This window comes from Macrosteles quadrilineatus, unplaced genomic scaffold (assembly GCF_028750875.1).
Source record: "Macrosteles quadrilineatus isolate MER2022 unplaced genomic scaffold, UCM_ALF_1.0 Scaffold_2__2_contigs__length_208266976, whole genome shotgun sequence".
NCBI lineage: Eukaryota > Metazoa > Arthropoda > Insecta > Hemiptera > Cicadellidae > Macrosteles > Macrosteles quadrilineatus.
In genome coordinates this window covers 44,274,491-44,292,777 of record NW_026542595.1, presented here as the reverse complement: position 1 = coordinate 44,292,777, position 18,287 = coordinate 44,274,491, and the positions used below count along the sequence as shown (strand labels likewise).

General features: G+C 34.8%; 1 protein-coding gene across 1 annotated transcript in view; it reads left to right on the top strand.

The window, feature by feature from the left end:
• Positions 1-12,584, top strand: part of LOC128986421 (hexokinase type 2-like) — a 40,448-nt gene extending 27,864 nt beyond the window's left edge. Inside the window, exons 6-11 of the mRNA XM_054406787.1 lie at positions 198-334; positions 2,149-2,261; positions 7,396-7,551; positions 8,493-9,016; positions 10,061-10,194; positions 10,313-12,584. Coding sequence (XP_054262762.1) covers positions 198-334; positions 2,149-2,261; positions 7,396-7,551; positions 8,493-9,016; positions 10,061-10,194; positions 10,313-10,411 — 1,163 coding nt within the window. The 3' untranslated portion in view covers positions 10,412-12,584. The remainder of the gene's footprint in view (positions 1-197; positions 335-2,148; positions 2,262-7,395; positions 7,552-8,492; positions 9,017-10,060; positions 10,195-10,312) is intronic.
• Positions 12,585-18,287: the final 5,703 nt, after the last annotated feature.

The window sequence follows — 18,287 nt, the reverse complement described above, 5'->3', positions numbered from 1 at the left end:
TTTTAGTAACCAAACAAGTAATTTCAATAGCTTGCTTCTTCTGCAAGATATCACATTATTGTTTCAGGTAGATAAGCCATGATGGGTGATGTGAAAACTGAATCTAAAATTGTTTTAAACCATACTTAACTTGGTCATCCTCTATCATTTAATCTGAAGATGAATAGTAATGATAAAGATTGTGTGTTGATTGACAGGCACACTGCTGCAAGGAGCTTTGCTGGATCACCGCACCACCATCGGTCTCATCATCGGCACTGGCAGCAACGCGTGTTACTTGGAGAGAGCGGACAGAGTGCAGCATTGGGAGACTGAGCGCCATGGCGAGAGAGAGGTACTCACTAGAATGTCTGTATAATACTTGTGTGAACATTACTTAATGGTTATACGGAATACATATTTTCAAAGGATTTCTTTAAACACAGTTTAAAGGAGGCCTTCGTTGTGTGTAGGTACTGTATATGCTGTAAATGCATTCATAACCTTGACTGTCAACCCTTGGCTGTATAATTGTGGCCCTCTTCTAATGCCTAACATGGGAAATGAAAATTATTATTTCATCTAAGATTGATTAAATAATTTTAATAATAGATAATGTTTTACCAACTACTAAAGGCACACTACCGGTATCGATCTTTTACCCGATCAAGACCGAACCGAGCAGGGAGAAGGGAGGTAAATATCAGCAAAATTTTACTCCTAAAATTTCTCCGATCAAGACCAAGACCAGACAAATTCTAACGAGCGCGGTAAAAGGGAGTTTAGAGAGAGATAGAGAGCGTGTGTGAGTGAGAGCGCGAGAGGCAGTGCAGTGGAGTGGTACTTGTCGCTAAAATAAAATATTCTAAAAAGGGGGCTCAGTTATATGTATTGATTTTTATTCAATAAAATAATATATAACAGAACGATCATTTTAATTGACTGATAATATTAATTTTGAAAGAATTTAAGTATTATTACATAACTAGTTCACCTGTTGCTCAAATTTGAGCCATTGTTAAGTATTGCAGGCGTTATTTCAAAACGAATAAAATTTGTGATGACTTAAAAGAGTCAACTCAAAGATAATGTGATCAATCACTCCACTCCAGTTATCGAAACTGGAAACGAACTCACTCTGAAAACGAACGCTCTTGTGTGTATCATGTGTTAACTACGAACAGCTGTAATTAATACTAATTATTTGTCTGTTTAAGTAAACAAAAACTTTTCATCATAAGAAATACATTGGGACTTTGATGGCTTGTGGGGCAAAGCCCGAGAGCTTTTATTACAGGAATTGGCAAAAAATCTATTCTACACAAAAAATACTTAATTTTGACACATCGTTTGTAATAATCCGTCCATTGTTAACGGAGGAGTAGTGTTTCGTAGAAAACGCCTTCACGTATTATTTATAAGGATTCAAGTTTAACATTATTGATATCTGATGAAGCAATATAAAAATATATCAAAATATACCCTAACTCAATTATTTATTATTCTATGTGTAACTAAAGACTGTTTCATGTTTATAAAATGTGTTGTTATGTTGGCATAGCAACTTGCCTATACTTGTTATGTTGGAGAAAAAAAATGTGCTTATGAGTTGTACAAGTTTGTATGTGTTTTAATGTTATAAAATAAAGTATTGTTTGTTTGAAGAGTAAGTCTTATAATTTAATAAGGTCCACAGATTTAACCTCAACAATATCATTGATTTAATGGTTTCAAGTTGTAAAATACATTTTCAAACTTGAGGGAAAAAATTACAACATGACCCATAGTATATAATGACAAAATGTTATCCACAATTTATCTATTTTACCAATTAAAAAGGGTAATTGCCATATGCCGATGTCTGGATTGTCATACGGACCCCAGACACACTATCGAACCTGCTCCCTTCCACCTCCCCTCTCCCTGCTCGGTTCGGTGTCTTGATCGGAGAAAAGATTGATGGTGTGTCACCGTCATAAGTGGCATGAACATGAGCTAACCTTATGACAAGGCCAGTAGAGCAACGATACTTTATTGGCACCACACAACTGTTTATTTATGGTTTTCATTCCGTATACTATTTTAATTGACTTTAACTGCAATGAATTTGATTATAAGGAAACTGGACGTTTGTTTTTAAGTATTTAAATCAACAAAATATAATTTCAGATCATAATTGACACAGAGTGGGGAGCGTTTGGAGACAATGGAACAATAGACTTCATCAAGACTGACTACGACAGACAAGTTGACAACAACTCATTAATTAAAAACTCATTTACGTATGTATACGGTTTGAATTTTTGTAGTAGTTCTTCATAAGTTTAAACTAGCTTACAAGGAAATATAAATGATTTATTTATTTAAAATTGTTGAAAGATTGCTAGATTCAAAAAAGCAAAATAACATACTGATATATCTTCATAAAATATACAAAATACACGTAAATTAATTGGTAAAACTTTATTCTAGAACTAATTCAATTCAAAGATAAATGTAAACAATAACAAATAAAAACAACAATAATCATCTGATTATTTAAGCATATGACAATCCTCCCCCCTATTAAGCTGCTCTTAGTTGGTCGCAGTGTCTCTTAAATAACCGCCCGTCTTCTGATTTAACGAGGTACATCACATGCCCAAGCGGCCTTTCGATTGTTCCTGTTGACCACTTTTCTCCTGAGACGTTTGAGTAATTTCTCATCAATACACCTTGTCCCTTTGAGAAACTTCTTCTAGTTATAACTTGACTTTTATTTTGCGGGGTAGGTTTAGTCTCGACCATTAAGTCCATTTCGGTTCTTATGTTTCTTCCAAACATAAGCAAGTATGGAGATTGTCCTGTCGCCGAATGGTGTGTCTTCCTCAGCTGTTTCAGTATCATGTTTATCTTATCCTCATTGTGTCCTCCCCCACAAGCATGTAAGAGGTTCTTCACCGTTTGAACTACCCTTTCTGCTTGACCATTAGATTTCGGACAAAAAGGAGCAATGGTTTTATGTGTTATTTGATACTTCTTGAGGTAATTTTCAAACACAGTTGATGTAAACTGAGTCCCTTTGTCTGAAACGAGGACATGAGGAAAACCAAATGTTGCAAATAGTTTGTCTAGTTGTTTTAAGCACCAGTCAGTTGTTGCCGATTTAGTCGGGATCACCTCTACCCATTTACTGTAAGCATCGACAACAATGAAGTAACTCCAGCCTTTTAGTGGTCCTGCAAAGTCTACGTGAATACGTTCCCATGGCCCACTTGGAGGTTCCCATGGATGGATCGTTTCCTTAGGTGGACTTTTGAGTTTCTGTTGGCATGAATAACAATGTTTGACTAAATTTTCTATCTCCTGATCAATATTTTGCCAATAGCAGTAACTTCTAGCCAGAAGTTTCATCTTCGTCATGCCCATATGACCGGCATGCAACTCGTTTAGAACTTCTTTTCTTAATGTTAAAGGTACACAGATTCTATTCCCTCTGAACACACAGCCATCCATTAAGCAAAACTCGTTGTCACTTAATCCAAGTTCTTTTAAACTCTTCCCTGTGTTTAAATAGTGTAATATCACTTTGAGATTTTCATCTTTCCTTGTTTCCTCTTCAATCTTTTTTCTTGTCACTGGCATTGCTTCCACTTGGTTTATCAGGTACTGCTCGTGATCATCAATTACATTTTCTGGAACCTCAGTGACCGGAAATCGAGATAAGAAATCTGCATTAGCGTGTTCTGTTGTATTGCGGTATTCAATTGTGTAATCGAATCCTGATAAAAAGTGAGCATAATTAAACATTCTCGAAGCTGTCATTAAAGGTAAGGTTTTTGCAGGATCGAAAATGGAAACGAGGGGTTTGTGATCTGTTATTAGAACAAAATGTCTTCCATAACAATAGGCGAAAAATTTCTTCAAACCCCAGTAAATTCCTACAGCTTCTTTGTCGATTTGGCTGTACTTTCTTTCTGCTTTTGTGAGAGTCCTTGAGGCGAATGCTATTGGTTTCTCTGATCCATCTTGATATCTGTGAGATAAACAAGCACCTAAGCCAGTTGGACTCGCATCTGTAGCAAGTACCAATGCTTCACTCGGATCATAATGAGCTAATATTCGTTCACTGGTTATTTCAGCTTTGATCTTCACAAAGGCATCTTCGCACTCTTTATTCCATGTAAACTTCTTTCCATGTCTTAGTAGATTGTTTAATGGTTCCAGATAGGTTGACATGTAAGGCACAAATCGTGTGTAGTAATTTGTGAGTCCTAGGAAAATTCTTAGTTGAGTAACATCTTCGGGTCTCTTTGCTTTACTTATTGCTTCAACATTTTCAGGTGATTTATGAAGGCCATTCTCGTCTATAACATGACCTAAATACTTTACACTTTTCTTGAAGAATTTGCATTTGTCCCGATTCATTCGTAAGTTGTATTGTCTAATTCTTTGAAAAACTTCTTTTAGTCGACTCATAGTTTCTTGAAATGTGGTCCCTTGAATAAGTATGTCGTCAAAGAAACATACAGTGCCTTCTAGTCCATGGAGAACCTTGTCCATAAATCGTTGCCATATACTTGGCGCTACTTTTATGCCGAACATTAGGCGGTTTACTTTGTACAAACCTAAATGAGTACTTATGGTTTGTATTTCTCTTGATTCCTCATCCATTTTGGAAGGTGCAAATAGGCATTACTTATGTCCAAGGTGCAGAAAAATTTCCCTTTGTTCATGTGTGTAAAGATGTCTTCAATGCGAGGGATAGGGTACTTCTCATCTAATATTAGTTTGTTTGCTGTTACCTTGTAGTCAGCGCAGAGCCTTACACTTCCATTAGGCTTTTTTACGGGAACAATCGGTGTTCCCCATTGTGAGTTTTCAACTTTAGAGATTATACCACTGTTCTCTAGTCGATGTAGCTCATCTTCAACAGCTTTCCTTAGAGCATAAGGTACTTGTCGTGGTTTGACGAAAATTGGTTTTGCCCCTTCCTTAAGCTATATATGTCCTTGTTCTGAATTTATTTCACCGATTTCTGCCTTGAAAATATCTTGAAAGTTTGTTAGGAGTTTATCAAGTTCCTCTGATGTGTTAGTATCTGTAAGTTTTATGTCAGCCCAATCCATCTTGACTTCTCGGAGCCACTCACGTCCAAAAATTGGGTCTACGTTTTGTTTTAAAACATAGAGCTTCCCATGAAAACTGAAATTTCTGTACTTGCATTCAACAAAACAGACTCCCACAGGCCTTATAATTTCTCCAGTGTATGTTCTCATTTCCACTTCCGTCTTGAATAGACGTTTATTAAGTTCAAGTTTAAGAAAATCACTGTATGATAATGAGCTCAAAGCCGCTCCAGTATCAAGTTCCATATTCAATGACTTGCCTTCAATAGAAACATTAATTATAAACTTGTCATTCACGTTTGGTGTACCCATCATGTAAACCTCATGAACGTTGTCATTATCATCTTCAACATCAATTTTATTTGATTTCAACTTGTAAGCGTTCTCACTTGCATTGCTAACCCTGTTGCGTGTAAGACAAACATTCGCAATGTGTCCAATCTTGTTACACTTCATACAAAATTCATTTTTAAATTTGCAAGTATCAGCTTTATGTTGAGTACTGCCGCATCTGTAACATTTACCTCTTAAATCTTGACAGGTAATATGCGGTTTGGTTTCATTTCTACTCTTACTTGTTAACCCAGATTGTTTACTCACATAGTTAACATCCTTAGTTTGTTCTGTAACATAATGAGAGTACTTAGGTTTTATTGCATAACTTTCCAGTTTGGACTGTTCAATAGAAATGGCCATTTCTACCACTTCCTTAAATGATTGTGTATTTCCTTTTTCTTGAAGAAGCCTAACTCTCACTTCATTATCTCTTAATCCTCGAATGAATTGCATCTTCAAGAACATATCACAAACTGAACGTTCACAGTTGTAACACTTAAAATCGCAGTCAATTGCCAAACGTTTTAGTTCTCGAGCGTACGTAGAAATTCCCTCTTCAGTATCTTGAACTTTACTGATGAACCTATTTTGGTTAGCAAGTACACTTGGAGTAGGTTCCAAACAGTTTTGCAGTATATCTGAAAGCTCTTCAAACGATCTGTCACCTGGTGCCTCGGGAGCAATCACGTCACATAATGCCTGATGCATTTCGGGTGTAAGAGTACTAAGAAACAGTTGTGTTTTGGTTTTTGACTCTGTGATTTGTTTTAGGTCCAAGAAATTTCTAAACCGCATTAGGAAATTCCGAAAGGTTTCATTTTCCGTGTAAGGTGTGAAACTCACATTCGGTATGTTCAACTTATGCGGATTATTTCCTTCACTAGAGACATTCCTCTCTACTCCTGTTTGTTTAATAGTGACAAAGAATGGTTGTAATAAAGCTCTTGGCTCGAGGTATGTTTCCTCTACATCTGTACGGTAATCTTCTTCTCTTTCAATTTCATCTTCATCATCTGTAGTTGTTATAATCTCTTCATGTAACAAAGTGAATCTTTTCCACGTTTCATCCAGTAGAGTTTGTCTGCCCAAAGCATCGTATATAGATGAACCTTTGGTTTTCAGCACATGTAAAGTCCTTGTAATTTGAGACTTTATGATTCCTCTTTGTTGTTTTAATTTTCTAGTTTCACTTTTATCACTCGTCGCCATTGACGTATCTTCATAAAATATACAAAATACACGTAAATTAATTGGTAAAACTTTATTCTAGAACTAATTCAATTCAAAGATAAATGTAAACAATAACAAATAAAAACAACAATAATCATCTGATTATTTAAGCATATGACACATACCTTCCTTCATAAGTGGCAGCCTGGCAGCCCTCTTTCGTTGTATGTGGATGCCCATTCTTGTTCTTGCGTTCTTATAACAATAATCCTGAAACTTATTACTTTCAACTAAACAAGCTTCTAGAATTACACTGCACCGTTTTCAGCAACAACGCAAATGCACCTGACCTGTCAGTGGCTGTCACTCATATATTGCAACTTTTGTGTGTTGGTTTGGTTATGTGGGTTTTGGAGTGAAGTGACTATGGTTATGGGAAGGCAGGCAGGGGTGTAACCCCAGCTACAAAAAAAAAAAAAAAAAAAAAAAATGCATAAATAATTATAAATGATAAAAAGCATTATTAAATCATATACAGTATTTAAATCAACCTGATTCAAAATTCAAATATATCTCATTACATCGGCTTGGCCTCAGTCTGTGAGGTCCAATTGACTAAAAGCAATTTTACAGTATTTCATTTTTTAAGTACCTTCAAACAATGTCTAAATAACGAAGATAACACAGAGGAAAACAATCTTTAGAATGTTGTAATCCAATTTAGTCATTAAAATCCTTCCTAGTTGTAAATAATTTTGAAGATTTTCTAATATACCAGATACTATAACTTATTTTATTTCAGGTTTGAAAAATACATTTCCGGAAAATACATGGGTGAAATTGTCAGAGTTATATTATTGGACTTTGCTAAATCTAATTTAATTTTCAATGGAGAACTTAGCAAAAAACTTCAAGATCCTAACTCATTCACCACAGCAAATGTTTCCAGCATTGAAGAGTGAGTATAAGATTTATTCTGAATCAAAATAACTGTTCATTTAGGTGTAGTGTATTAAGTCTGTGTATTCATCATTCAACCTATAACTTAAAATTTTTGTTGGGATCCAAAGTGTTCATTTTGTTACTAGAACTAAGGACTGTGAGATAGAATTGAGCAACCAAGTGTATTTCATTTTGTGGTTTTAGTAAACACGTGGTTTGGAGAACCAGATACACCTCATAGCCTGTGGTGCTCTAGCTACCTAAAAGCCTGTGTACTCTAAGATAATTTACAAGCTGCAAATGTTAGCTATTAGCGCAAGTTAAGCACACTAGTGCAAATACGTCTACTTTCTATTATACAGGGACTAGTTATTAGCATTCATTGTCAGCACTAATAAGTTGTGGAAATAAGATGAACAGTAAACACCTTTTTGTTCTTTAAGTTTCTTCTTCTTAAATAACTGTATTCTGAGACAAATTTGTGAACGATTTAAGAATTGATTTACAAAGTTATGAAAATAAACTTAAAAAACTAATTTACGGGACCCAAAGTGGATTGGGAGAAAATAACTTGAAGTTGCCTCAAATACTTTGGTAGTGTAAGACTCTATACGCACTACCCTATTTAAAGGTATAATTGTTTAAAAGGGCTCTTTAGTACATTTTCTTTTAAAAGTTAAGCAAATAGCGCATTAATATCTTGTACACAGCAAGTAAGGAGCTAATTCACTGGGCTGTAGTGGACACAAGACTATCCATACCACTTATCTCAAACATGTTTACAACAACAAGCGAAAAAGTGAAATACTAGCAAAGCTAACAATTATCATCACCACTAGTGGGGCAAAATTTTTAAGCTGTGAATCAGTCAGTCAGTTATTGGCTATGTATACACAACCCTTTAAGATACAAATAACCAAGATCTTTATATTCATAGATATTCTTGTATTGTTTTAGAGACTGCATAAACAATGTGACGTTAAAAACTGAAGAAATCCTTAAAAGTTACGGCCAGAAGTACACACAAGAGGATATTGTAGTATTAAAGTACATCTGCGAGATTGTCTCCCTGAGGGCTGCCCTACTTGTCTCTATATGTAAGTACCTACAGAAGTACACACAAGAGGATATTGTAGTATTAAAGTACATCTGTGAGATTGTCTCCCTGAGGGCTGCCCTACTTGTCTCTATATGTAAGTACCTACAGAAGTACACACAAGAGGATATTGTAGTATTAAAGTACATCTGCGAGATTGTCTCCCTGAGGGCTGCCCTACTTGTCTCTATATGTAAGTACCTACAGAAGTACACACAAGAGGATATTGTAGTATTAAAGTACATCTGCGAGATTGTCTCCCTGAGGGCTGCCCTACTCGTCTCTATATGTAAGTACCTACAGAAGTACACACAAGAGGATATTGTAGTATTAAAGTACATCTGCGAGATTGTCTCCCTGAGGGCTGCCCTACTTGTCTCTATATGTAAGTACCTACAGAAGTAAGCCGAAGCTACTATGGATTTATTTTTGTTACATTTGTAAAATAAATGGTATAATAAAATGGCACATACTGCCTTCTAAAAAAAATACCCCCCATGTAAACCATTTTATAATTACTTATTTTCTTTTATACAATGTGAAATAAAAAAAAAACTTATTGTACGATAATTGCTGCAGACAAGATATAAAAATGGCTTTTGTAGCTAAATTTTATGAGTTTTGTAATTTGTACTTTTAGGATATGACTCTTTTAAAAAGTAACTTTTTGCCCGTGTAGTGAACTATATTTCTATGTTTTATTTTTTGTCATAAAGGAAATACAGACAGATTAAACTATATAATTATGTACGAAGATTAGTAAACACTAATTCACCTGTTGCTCGAATTCGAGCAATTAAAAAGTATTACAGGTGTTTTTTTTTTAAAGAATAACAGTGATGATTTCCGATGACTTAACCCATTGGGGAAGGAATTAATGCGCTGCCTGCAGCAACCTCTGTCAGCAATTAATTTTACCGAATTTGTAGACTTTTACTCTAATTGCTAACCTTAGGTAATAAATTAACAATTCTTTCACCATTTTGTTTACAGTAAAACTAGCTACAGAAAAGTGGTAATTGGATAGTCAAAGTGTAAAACTTAAAAAAGCAAAAACTATAAAGATTATAAAAATAAAAATGTTTAAAACTATTTTTTGAAAGTAAACTTGATTTACAAATTCCAAGATTAATGTAGACACCAAATAACAACACTATTATAAAGTTCAATTGATTCCCTACGTAGAAAAATCAAAAGTTGTGTACTTTTATAAGTAATAACGCAGAAAAAGATTTGTTTGTTTACCTTACCGCAGCTGAGTTTTGGTGATATCCGGTTTCCATGGCAACACAAAATTGTTTGTTATTCGCTAAAATAAATGAGTAAATACGCAAATCAAGAAGCAAGATATTTTTAAACATTATAAAATTAAGAAGAAACAAAAAGGAAAAGGGGGGAAAATAATAATAATTAAATAATGTGTTTGCAGGCTGTGCAGAGCTACTGAAGCACATGAACAGGCCAGACTCTACTGTGGCGGTGGACGGAAGCCTCTACAAACATCACCCTCGGATGAAACAGTGGATGAACACATTCATCCCCATCCTGGCCCCCCTTCAGAAGGTACAGCACTTGATGTAGTTTTAGGACCAAAATCAACGCATTATTAATAATTCACTGTCTTACATCTATTCAGTGATGTCACAGATTGACAAATGTTATTTGTTTGACATCGTTTCAGTGTCGTCTTCTCCTGGCCCTAGACGGCAGTGGCAAAGGCGCTGGATTGGCAGCAGCCATCGCCATGAAGCTCAAGTCAAGAAGTAACGGGGTTTCATGAAACATGATCTGACACATCAGGACTGTTAATACATTTCATCCTACAGCAACAAAACCTTCAGGAATGCTAAGTTAGAAACAATATTTTAGGTTCATTAATTTAAACTAGTCCGATAAAAAATTTGTAGTTAAGGTATAACTTAATTTTTAACAGAGTAAATATTGTATATGTATTTTAACCCTTTAAGCCCCTAAGACAGATGCATTGGACATTAAGATTAACATAATAAAAGATGAACTAACAGCTATTTGTGTCAACATAACTCACCAGAAATGTCTGAAAGCTGTGCACAACAGTAGGGCATTGTCTCCCCGGCCAAAAGGTAGCACTGAAGTTCATCAGTTCAAATTCTGTCTTCGGTCAGGTTTAGTATGAGAAGTTCACATGTCTGTGCCACAGCTGGGTATCTGGTATACACCTAAATAAAACAATTGATAGCTGAATGTAAGGAGATGGGATGGGTATATTATCTGTGGATTCTTTGTAATTACTGTCCCGATCAGACGTTTTACTTTGTACCAAATACTTGTTTTTTTAGAATTTGTGTTTTTGTGTTCATAAGATGAGGAAAAACAAGATAAAATTTGGCTTATAGAAAACAATGAATAAGCCCTGGGTTTCAAAAGGTGAAATATCACTTAAAAATTCAATCCAAATCTCATGTGTGGTTATTAGAGAATTTCCCATATAGGGAATAAGCTATGGCCGTAGGTTATGGCGGGTGCTCATGGTAAGACCTGGACCCGGAACCGATTTACTTAAAAACACCATCTGTTCAAATTCATATATAAAATAAAAATATATGTATCCTTTAGCACCAAGCATGATAACATGAACAAAAATCTTCCGATTTTGATGGAGATACAACTGTATAAACAGACGTTTGTTCGAACGAGTTTTCAGAGATCATGGGAATGGTTTTATTGGGTAAAAATTTGGTTTTCTTATTTTTGACCCTCAAAACTTTAAATTTCTCAATTTCTCTCAAAACCATTTTGTAAAGCTTAAAAAAAAAATTTAGTACCATGAAGTGTTTTTGGACAGATATTGGTTACGGAGAAAATTCAAAAAACTTGGCAATTTTATGTATTATTTTATACTAAGCTATTATTGTTTTACTACAAATAACATACCACCCTCCCTGTAGCAGCAAACCTAAGTACTCGTTAAAACTAATGTCGTTTAATTAGATTTAACTTAAAATCAAATCAGGCAAATGAACATTTGCTTAGTGTGGAGGTTTGTTGCAGTGGGTGTGCGTCCCCATCTCAATGATTGATAATTGACAATTGATTTTTGATTTATTATAATAAACATGATTAATTTACATCTTTGTAAATATTTCAAGCATTCTTTATTTTTGAAACACAGATAATGATAGTTATCAAAATCATAAACACAGATCAATGTTAAAGGATTACAAATAGTTTATATAAACTTCTAAACAAAAACTCTTGATTTTTTTAAATATACATTTTTTTTGTGGGAAAGTTAACCGAAGATGATATTAGTAGTCATTAGATTATCTTGTAAATATTATATCTGTTAAACCATGTACAGTTTTATGTTGGGAAGTATATATATTTAGGTATATATTTGTTATATTTGCTAGGCAAAATGTTGTTGACTTTTGTAAGAATATTTCAGAGAAAATCTTAAGGATATGACATAATGGTAGTTTATTTTAATAAAGGACTAAATAGTCAGTAAATGAAAGTTAGAGCTGTATTTTAGGATAATGTGCCATTAGTAATCTGTGATCATCAGAAACCTTTTTTTTTTGTACGGTAACTATTATGAGTTAAATTAGTCTGAAAACAGCTAGCAACGTTTTCTATATTTGTTTTATTTTTGTATTATAGAAATGTTCAAGTCTTTTAAAAATGTGATTTTTAAAGAATAACTTGAGAGTTTCATCAACTTTGTTAATAAGGTAAGAAGACAAACTTTTTACATGCACTATATTATAGTTTTTGAATCCGAATGAAGAACTTGATATTGTTAAGGTTTGCTAATGTCATTCCAATTTTTGTTTTATTATTTGTTACTTGGTTTCACCTGTTATTGTATATTTTATTGTGTATAATATTTTGTTTGATATTTAAATTTTTTAAATATAAAAGAATAGTTATTATTGTAGATGATTGATTGAAATAAATATATGTGACATGAATTATACTTTGGTATTTTTTAACTCCCAATATCCGAGTTTAATGAATATAAAGTAAGTATGATGTACTGAAATCAATGGTAATATGGGAATTAAAATTTGTTAATGTTTCTTAATTTTAAACCTGTTTATTTGGAAGGTCTGCTATTTTCATAGTCAGAGCTGGATGTGTAACATGTGTACTTATAGGTAGTCCACGCCCGTCCACGCTACTCAGTCTCAGTTTTGACAATTTTGAAATTGTACATGCATTTTATTCAATTATGATGTTTGTATATGTAACTTAAATAAAAATTGTTATGTTACCTAAAAATAAAATCTTAAAACTGTTTGTTTCATTTATAGTACCACTTATTAAAATAACATGAGTGAAAAACATATTTTCTATTAGGTATGTTGATTTTTGCTGCTGGTGGTGTATAAATAGTCCTGGCTTTACATTGTTTTCTTTTGTGTGACATTTTTCTAGAAGGGATCGGATCTACCACATACATATAGCAAGAACTACCTGCTTGGAGTTTTGTGAGCCTGAAATTTTGTTGTTGTTGATTTCACTCTGGAATCAATCTTTAATGAGATGCATATGAGAATAGTAATGCCAAACCACTAACTGATTAAAACATTGCAGGAAAACTCAAATAAGCACTGAATAAGAAGTTAATTTTAAATAGTGTTCAATTAGAACGATATGAACAGCCATCCAGATCAGGAGGTGAATTATGGACAATACCCTAGTTTCATAAACATAGGTTTTTTCCACAATCATATTATTTAAGTTTTTTTTTTGGCAAAATATAATTGTAGTACCGGTATAGCAATGACAAATTTCAGGCAGCTATAAATTACATTATCCAGCAGAAAAAGGAATAAAGGCAAAAATAGGTGTTTTTGTCACCCCTTTGAGAGCAATGCATTATTTACATAATTTAAAGTTGTGTTAGGTTAGTTTTTGTACACACTGATTGTATCTGAAGAACATAAAAATGTAGACACTTAAAATCTCATAGGATTCAATTGTTCAATGCTGTAAACACACATTTTTATCAAGGAGACATAAAAAATCTTTAAACTACAACACTAAAACATGCATCAGTATTGTCTCAACAGACAAGATATGTTTTAGATTGATATTATCTTCCACAGATAGTTTTGGCATGAAATAAAACAATTACTAGTGTACCTGTTGCTCAAATTCGAGCAATTGCACTACAGGCGACTCAAAGATTATGGAAATACTCACAATCTACACAACAGTAGTTAGATATAATCAAAATCTTTTGTAAATATCTTCTTTTTTCAAAAAGCTGATCTTGTTTTTTTAGTGTTCTCTACAAATTTTTCCCTCTTATAGTCGCATTAGGTTGTCTATGATAACGATTATAAATGAAAAAAAAACATTATTTCTATTTATTTTACTTGGTTGTGTTCTATGACTTTTTCTATGTTTCCATTGTTTGCAAATCGGGTTTTTCAATGATTGCTCAAGAAATGTAGAACAGTGTTAATTCAGTTTTATTTTTAGCCTATATCAAATTGTCCAGGATTTCTCACTCTTTTCCATTCTATACACCAACCCAAGTTTCACAGATGCAATATGCCAACGAATATCACCTACGTACAATCTCCAAGAAGTGGTAAAACAGGCAGAAACCAACCCAATAGACCATAAGAGTTAACTGAAACTTATCTTCTTAACTTATCTAGTTAACTGAGTTAACTGAAAGAGTTATCAGAAACCAACCCAACAATAGATATAAGTTAACTCCAAAAGAAAAGAGTTACTGTGATAATAGGATTTTCTACTGATTTGGTAATGGAACATTATATTGCAAAACATGATACGATGCAGAAGAAAATCCATTTTAAAATCAGAAAAACCCAATACTGTACTTCATTTTGACAAATTCAATAAATCACAATTTGAATATTAACAGCTGTTTCATTAAAAAGTAATGTGAAATAATTATACATATGGTCATAATGTAAACAAATCTGCTGAGGGGACTTTAAATGCCTCTGGGGCAGATCCCCAAGGGAATTTACCACGTTTCTCTTTTGATGGCTCATCTAGAGACCAAGATCTTTCTTTAGAGACCCCTACCAAGTTTGTACGCCCAGCCGTTCTCTGGAATTAGCTGTGACAAAAACCCGTTTTTCCCCCATAAGAATAACATGGGATGGGAATTTAAAGGCCACTAGGGCAGAGCCCCAAGGGAATTTACCACGTTTCTCTTTTGATGGCTCATCTACTGACCAAGCCCTTTCTTTAGACACCTCTACCGAGTTTCTACGCCCAGCCGTTCTCTCAAATTAGCTGTCACAAATAAAAACAGTTTCAAATCAATATATAGATACTAGCTGACCCGGCGAACTTCGTATCGCCTAAGTTATACAGTAGGTTTCCCCTAAGACAGACCGATGGAAAGAAAGTACCGTTACTTTTAATTTTCAAGATGATCTCGTTCGCATCGCTCAATCACGTCCTGGTTGAAGTTCGTTCGCTACGCTCACTCACCTTTGGGTTGGAGCTCGTTCGCTACGCTCACTCACCTTTAGGTTGGAGCTCGTTCGCTGCGCTCACTTACCTTCAGGTTAGCTCGTTCGCTACGCTAACTCGCCTCCAGGTTGAAGTTTGTTCGCTACGCTCACTCACCTTTGGGTTGGAGCTCGTTCGCTACGCTCACTCACCTTTAGGTTGGAGCTCGTTCGCTGCGCTCACTTGCCTTCAGGTTAGCTCGTTCGCTACGCTAACTCGCCTCCAGGTTGAAGTTCGTTCGCTACGCTCACTCACCTTTTGGTTGCAAATTAGCTGTTGTCATAAATGTAAAAGAAATAATAGTGCTGCACCCTGTTGGTAATCCTTGTAACTTTAATGCTATTGAACATCATAGAACAGAACCAACTTGTTTAATTGAAACAGCTGTTAAGATTCATTAATTCCATTTCTCATAAGGTTAACATGGGAAACTCCAGAGCCACTGGGGTGGAGCCCTTTTAAGAATTTCGAAACGGGAAATAGTTTACGTCCGATTCGCATACCTACAGAATTTACACACCAAAATTTCATAACGATCGGTGAAGTCGTTCCGGAGGAGTTTGCAGACAAACACTGTGACACGAGAATTTTATATATTAGATTTTTGCTCATAATCTGGATGATTTTGCCACATCAGAAAACAATATTAAAGGTAAAACACTTTTGTTAAAAAATACTCCACCAAATATACAGAAAATATCAAACAGTAGGAATAAAATCCAGACAAAGAAACATGGTGTATGCCTACTATAAGGCCATATGTAAATAAAGCACATTTTATGTACATTATTTTATCTAAATCTGTTGACATATCTACTCTCATGATGGTTTATTATGGTTATGTCTATCGTTTGTTTAATTATGGTGTGATCTTCTGTGGAAATTCAGATAGGAAAGTTTTTAAAAATACATAAGAGAATTATCCGTATTATTTTTGGACTTAAAGGAAAAAAATCCTGTAAGAGTATTTTTAAAAATCACAAAATTCTTCCTTTTCCCAGTATATACATATATAGTCTGATTTTGTACATAAGACAACATTTATCACATTTTCCAAATAACTCTGATTTTCACAACTATAACACAAGACAAAAGAATAGCCTTACATATCCTAGACATAACACCTCCACCATTGAACATTCTCCATATTACTGTGGTATAAAATTGTATAATAGTCTGCCTCTGCCTAGCACCATAAAGTGTTTGACAGATTTTAAAAGATTTAAAACCAGTTTATTCAAATTGTTGGCAGATAAATGCTGCAACGAGATTATGGGGACTTTTTCAATTAGCTATTAGTATGACAAATCTTACGGATGGGAAGTATGACTTGGGTCTGCAGTAGCATCGACGGTGATTACAAGTGACCCAGCCTGCAACGACGGCCAGGTGAGGCCGGATAAGCCCCAGCCTACTACGCTGAGTGGGGGGGGGGGCAGAATGAGCCTCAGCCTGCGGCTGTGATGACAGGAGCTACCGTGAACCCCAGGCTACAATGGCAGACGGAGTCAAAACTATATACTTTATGTCGAACCCAAGCGCCTGGCTGAATGTCGTGTGCTGAACAAGAAAAAGATTTAGGGGGTTGCGACTAGTGTCCATGGAAGGCTACCACGTATCACTGCGGTAGAAGGGGCAGTGACCGGTCCGTGAGGATTATTCCGGACCACGGCGACATCTGGGTGATGAACCAGATGCTCGAGATCCCCGACGCAGTAAACCTCAGCCAAGGCGAGGTTTCTGAGGTTCTGGGTTCTGATGTTTAGGTACGGCTGAGTGTGAAAGTAGTATCTTGACGCTAACCCTGGAAGGCCAACCCAAATCTCCTTAAAACTAAATGTGCTGTATAGCACGTGGTACTTGAACCTGGCATGTAAACTAGTGATATATGTTTCAGTGTGGAAATGTACGTCACATCTATGCCCTACCAACTTCGGGTGCAAAAAAAAAAAAAACAGCAAAAAAAGCGTCACAAAGTAAATCGGTCCTGGGCCTAGGTCTTACCATGCCACCTACGGTAATAGCTACTTCCCTATAGGGTAATTCGCTAAAAATAAAGGTTAAACTCGTTAGCCAATAATTATTCCTTTGACATAGTTTAAATCACGGCCATGTCTTATATGCAGTAAAAAATTTTCAAGCCACAAAAATAATGTAAATATTTTCATTATTTTCATTTTACCTTTGACTATTAATACAACAATGAAATATAACCAGCTGTTCCCTAAGTAATAGTGCAGATTCAAAAGTATTCATGTGTTCAAATTTTTAAGCAATTTTTTTCTCTATAGGGATACATATAGGAACTTGAAATGAAAATGAAATGAAATGCTATGAAATGAAATGCTCTATGGTCATTAAAATTAATACAAAGTTCATGACAATCATCAAAAGAAAAAGAAAAAGAAAACAATCAAGATGGCAACTAAAATAACTAAAACTCTAAACCAAAGTACTCCTCATGTTTATACAGGCAAGCCTGGGTTAGAGTAGTTTTTAAAACATGTCTAAATTTTGAAACACACAGGTTTTTGATGGATGCAGGCAAGAAATTGTACATTTTTACACCTTGGTACTCAAAACTATTTTGAGTGGTTGTATACTTATGCCTTAGTGTAGACAGATCTTTAGATCTGTGTTTTATCTTTAGATCTAGTACAATCTAGACTAAGCCACTAGGGTAGAGCTCTGATGGAATTTCTTGAAAACACTTCTTATTGCACACCTAGAGGTTGATTGGAATTAACCTCCATGCCAATTTCTTAATTCTATAGTTTAGGTGCGAGCTAGGCTACCTCCAGTTATAATTTTAGCTCAGTGGCACTGGCACCAGTGGCACCTCCCTGTGGGCGCCCATGATTAAAAAATCCATCGTCGAAGGACCGCTGGAGAAAAATGTTTGTCCTCTACTTCAAGGTTCAACTTTTTTTATACTCCATGGCTGCAAGTCAGAGACTTATTAAATTGAAAAAAAATCAAACGTCAACGTCATACTGAACTGTGTCGTCTGTCAAGTGTCAAGGTTGAGACTCGAAAAGTCGAAAGTACTAGCCTATCTAATCTAACCCAACACCATTGATAAGCTAACACTTAATATAAAATAAGCACAATTTTGAATTACCTACGTGTAAGTTTTTCTGTCAGTGTATTAATATAAACTAAGTTAAATG